General features: G+C 36.1%; 1 protein-coding gene across 1 annotated transcript in view; it reads left to right on the forward strand.

Moving 5' to 3' along the window:
- Nucleotides 1-647: 647 nt before the first annotated feature.
- LOC103751700 (zinc finger protein 347-like) overlaps nucleotides 648-5,016 on the forward strand; it is a 9,978-nt gene continuing 5,609 nt past the window's right edge. The window contains exons 1-2 of the mRNA XM_008855204.1: nucleotides 648-767; nucleotides 4,599-4,648. Of these exons, the coding sequence (XP_008853426.1) occupies nucleotides 648-767; nucleotides 4,599-4,648 (170 nt within the window). The remainder of the gene's footprint in view (nucleotides 768-4,598; nucleotides 4,649-5,016) is intronic.

The raw sequence follows: 5,016 nt of genomic DNA on the forward strand, positions 1-5,016 counted from the left end.
TTGTAAGGCCTAATGATAGATCAGATGGTTCACAATTAATATATTAGCTAGATCTACAGTTAAGGACATCAGCATTTGAAAGCACAATTTTGTTCCTCATTAATTTTCCACATAAGCTATGTTCCCATGTGATGTAAACTCAGAAAAGGTAGATTACTATGTTCAGATCCTGAATTTATATCTTATACTCTAATATATCATGTGTTATGATTATAAGACTATCTTGTCACCACAGAGTTACAACCTGCATGGTAGAGGGGGATAGAGAGATGACTCAGTAGTTAAGAGTTTGGGCTTCTCTTGCAGGGGACCCGAGTTTGTTTCCCAGCACTAATGTGGTGGCTAATAACTTTGTGTAGCTCAAGTTCCAGGGAACCTGACACCCTTTTTGGCCTTGGCAGTCATTGAATGACATGGGTGCACTTATATCTGTGCAGGAAAAACACTCAGATACATAAAATAAACAAAATTTCAAAAACCTTTAGAAAAAAAAAGTAGACTGTGACTGTACTGGAAAGTACCTTTCTCTATAATTGCGATCACTCATCACATCAGAAAATTTCCCCAAGTCCGTTACATCTCCATGTGTTCAGGAAAGCACTCTGCCTAGCAGCACATGGTAAAAGTGATATTTTAAATTTCATGCTATGGTGACATTCAGGGATGTGACTGTGTACTTCTCCCAGGAGGAGCGGAAATGCCTGTACTCTGCTCAGAAGGTTTCACACATTGATGTGATGTTGAAGAATTACAGTAACCTTGTATCAGTGGGTGAGAATATCTTTCTCCAGAATTCCTTATTCATTCTTTCTTTGATCAAACTTTGCAGGTTGTAAACCCTGTGTGGAACTGTGTTAAAAATTATAGGAAATTAGGGAATTCTCAAGGTAGGAAAGAACATTTTCAAACTATTTTGTTTTATCTTATGTTTCCCTCTTTAGGTGTATTGAGCCTCCATTTTTGTCCCATGATAAATACACTAACTCAGTTGCAAATAATAATACGACATGTAAATTACAACTCCATTTTCAACCTTGATTTAATAAAACTATAACTAAAATAATTCAATATATGTAGAGAAAATTCCCACAAAATATTTTTAAGGTTCTGTAAGCAAATAACAACTGAAAACAGTTCTAGATTCCTCATTTATGTTGTCTCTTTACTGAGTGCAGCACTGTGTGTCCTTTTCAGTGAATCCAGTGCTTGTCCTTCACCACTTTATTTAAAAAAATTTTTTTGAGACAGGCTCTCCCTGTATCCCCAGGTGGCCCAGAACTCATTATGTAAACCAGGGTGGCCTTGAACTCACAGAGACCCACCTGCCTCTGCCTCCTAAGTGCTAGAATTAAAGGCATGTGCCACCACGCCTGTCTCTTTTACAAATATTTGATTTACTATTTTTATTTCATGTGTATCAGTGTATTGTCTGCATGTATGTAAGTGTACCCCTGTAGGGCAATGCCCACAAATATCAGAAAGGGGTGTCAGAACCCCTGGAACTTGAGTTATGGAAGGTTGTTAGCTGCCATATAGATGTTAGGAATCGAATCTGGATCCTCTAAAACAGTAGCCAGTGCTCTTAACTGCTGAGCCATCTCTCCATCCCTGTCCTGTACTACTTACTAATACACAGGTAAAATTGTGTGGAAGTCAGACTTGGCCACCTGTCTGGAGGGAATCAAAATACCCTGGAATGTTAAGAGAGTGGAGAAAACAGCCAAACAGCAAGGTGGGTTTGAGTGACTGTGGCAGGTCAAAGTGAGAGGTTCAACTCAAAAAGAAAGGAAGATCTAAAAATGGTTTTAGTGTATTCCGTTTCACTAGAAACTATTCTTGAGAGTCTGACTAACCATAATGTCCTCAAGAAATATCCTATTGTAAGTGTTAGAAGACTTTGTCCCTCATTGAACTGGAATTATGCTAGCATTAACACAAATATGCAAATGAAATCTTATTTAACTATGCCTGTTTGGGATTATGTTCTGATACCATTAATGTCTCCAATATTCTGTCTTCAAACCAATACTAAAGCTTTTCATTACTATAATTTTATTATGTTATTAGATATGGTGCCTCTGGATTGACTTCTCTCAGTATTTTAAAAAATCTTTTTGTGATTTCTGGAGATTATACATTTTAGTAGAATTTTCTCTGTTTCTGACAAAAAATGGTTGGATTTCTGGGCATTATCAGAATGTTGTCAAAGTGTAACCCTCCTTTGTATTATTTTCCAGTCCTTGAATAAGGTCATGCCAACAGTGTGTCAGTTTCCACTAGTCACTCCTGGATTCTTCTCTTTGCTATCTGCTGTTGAAGTCTACATTCAAGTTTGATCATAAAAAAGAATTTTTAAATGCTGATATTTAATTTCTAAGAATCATTCAAGTAGTAAGATGCAATCCACCATGTATATTGTTTCTTGAATTTTGAGAAGACCGAGTCCTTTGATGTATGACTGACTCTCTGTAGGGCTGCTAGGAATAGCTGGGTTTTCTTAAGTCGTGTGTCACGTGATGTTTATCAATATTCTGTCTGGATCATCCAGTGTTAACACTGACATATTCTAGTATCATGCATTTTTTTCTTCCAATCCTTTCAATTATCGTTTCATGTATTTCGAAGCTATTACTGGAATGTGTTCCTACTCATAAAATAGCTTTCTAGTGAATGGATCATTTTAACATTCATTAATATTCTTTATTTTTTTGAAACCAGACGTGGTGGCACATGCCTTCAATCTCAGCACTTGGGAGGCAGAGGCAGGTGGATCTATGTGAGTTCAAGGCCAGCCTGGTCTATATAATGAGTTCCCAGACAGCTGGGGCTACAGGGAGACCCCATCTCAAAAAGACCAAAAAATTCTTTATTTTAATTTTGATAACTTTTCCTTGAATTCCCTGTTATGTCCACCCCAGTTCCTTCTTACTGTACATTTCAAGGGATAACTTTTTTTTGGTTTTTTCTTGAGACAGGGTCTCCCTGTAGCCCCAGCTGTTCTGGAACTCACTATGTTGACCAGGCTGTCCTTGAATTCACAGAGATCCTCCTGCCTCTGTCTTCCGAGTGCTGGGATTAAAGGCATGCACCACCACTCCCAGCTCAAGGGATAGTTTTTAAAAAATCCTACATTCTTAACCATTTTTGTCTTAGATTTGATGTGAATTTTTTCTATTATTTTATTTATTTATTATTTGGTGTTTTTGACACTTGTTCACTCTGTAACCCCAGCTGACCTGGAACCTGCTATGCAGACCAGGCTGGCCTTGATCTCAGAAAGATCTACCTGCCTCTGTTTCCCAAGTGATGAGATTAAAAGTGTATGCCACTATGCCCAGTGATGTGAATTCTTTGTAGAGAATACAAAATTTGATTACATTTCTTTTCCTTTTTTTCTTGATTCTGGAAGCATATTTGTGCCTTTTGCTTAGGGAATATTAACCTTTGATAATTTAAGAGGTCAGTGAAAGGAAAGAACACACTATTACCATTTTATTAGTTTTTCTGTATTTTTGATGTCTTATTAACTTTTTCTCTGTTATATTAATAAATACACATGTTTATGTTTATAATGTGTTTTCATTCCTTATGAATTTCTTTACAATTATGTGCTCTAGAGATTTTTTTGTATCAAAGGGATTTTAATAGCCACCAGAATATTACAACAGTCTATTTCAATTTGTTATTAAATAATTCCATGCAGAAGCTATATTTGAGATTGTGTTGTATCATTTTCATATGATTTTAGGAATGTTTATGCTGATTTGCATTGTGGTCTCAAGAAACTGGATTTCCCCCCAACAGGGAGTTTGGACTCTTCCTCTGACTCTGTTGTTTCTGAAGTTTGCTAGTGTTTAGCACCTACTGAATTGACCTTCTAACTAGAAAGTGCTGGAATCTCAGGTCCAGTTAGATTTGGACTTCTTTATGATTCCAGATGTGGCACATTTCCATACTGTATTTTTGGCAAGTAATTCTCTGTTTGAGAATGTCCTCTTCCACTTGTTGCTTATTTGTTAATGAATTATTTGTGTTTAATGTTTTGAGTTCTTGGTATTTTCTGCTTTTCATTTCTTTTCCTTACCAAAGCTGCCAATGAATTTATCAAGAATGAATTATGTCTTAGGACAAATTTAGGTTGTGCCTGATTCCGAGCCATGGTGACTCAACCTTTATCCCCAACACTTGAAAGGCACGTGTATATTTATGAATTCAAGCTTACCTTGATTTATATAGTAAATTCGAAGCCTGCAAGGGCTACACAGGGGACAATGTCTTTAAAGAATTAAGTTATTCTCTGCCTCTTCTTTAATTCTTATAACTATTTTCATTTCTTTGCGCAGTTTTTATTTATTTATTTATTTATTTATTTATTTATTTATTTATTTATTTGGTCTTTTTACAGGGTCTCCCTATAGCCCCAGCTTGCCTGGTACTCTATGTAGATGAGGCTGGCATTGAACTCAGAGAGATCCTCCTGCCTCTGCCTCTTGAGCACTGGGACTAAAGGCCTGCACCACCATGCCCGGCTTCCACAGATATATTTTATGCTATTGTTTTACTTTTTTTTTGACAGTTAGTCTTCTGCTTGTTTCCAGATGGTGATGAAGACGATTTTTTCTTTTGCTTCAGTAAACATCTCCCATGAGTAGGTTTGGTTTTCCTGATTATCATTTTGATTTGACCACCCACTTTATTTTACTTCCTTCTTCATGCACATATGAGAGTCAGTTTTTGGCAGCTTTGTAACACACTGGACCTTCTCTCTAGAACCCTCCATAACTGTACTATACTGTTTGCTAAGAAGAAAGCTTTTGGTTTGTTTGTTTGTTTTATGAATACAGAAAAAATTTTAATTCTTTTTAAGTGTAATCTTACCATAGGGGTCTTCTCTATAAATGCAAAATCATGACTAATTTACACATTTCAAAGAACAAAGTTTTGTAAATTTTATTTCAGTTTATATACTTTATTTAGGCCTGAAAACACAAAATTCTCTATGCTGTCTCTTTTTTA

The sequence above is a fragment of the Nannospalax galili genome, unplaced genomic scaffold (assembly GCF_000622305.1).
Source record: "Nannospalax galili isolate Female #2095 unplaced genomic scaffold, S.galili_v1.0 scaffold3108, whole genome shotgun sequence".
NCBI lineage: Eukaryota > Metazoa > Chordata > Mammalia > Rodentia > Spalacidae > Nannospalax > Nannospalax galili.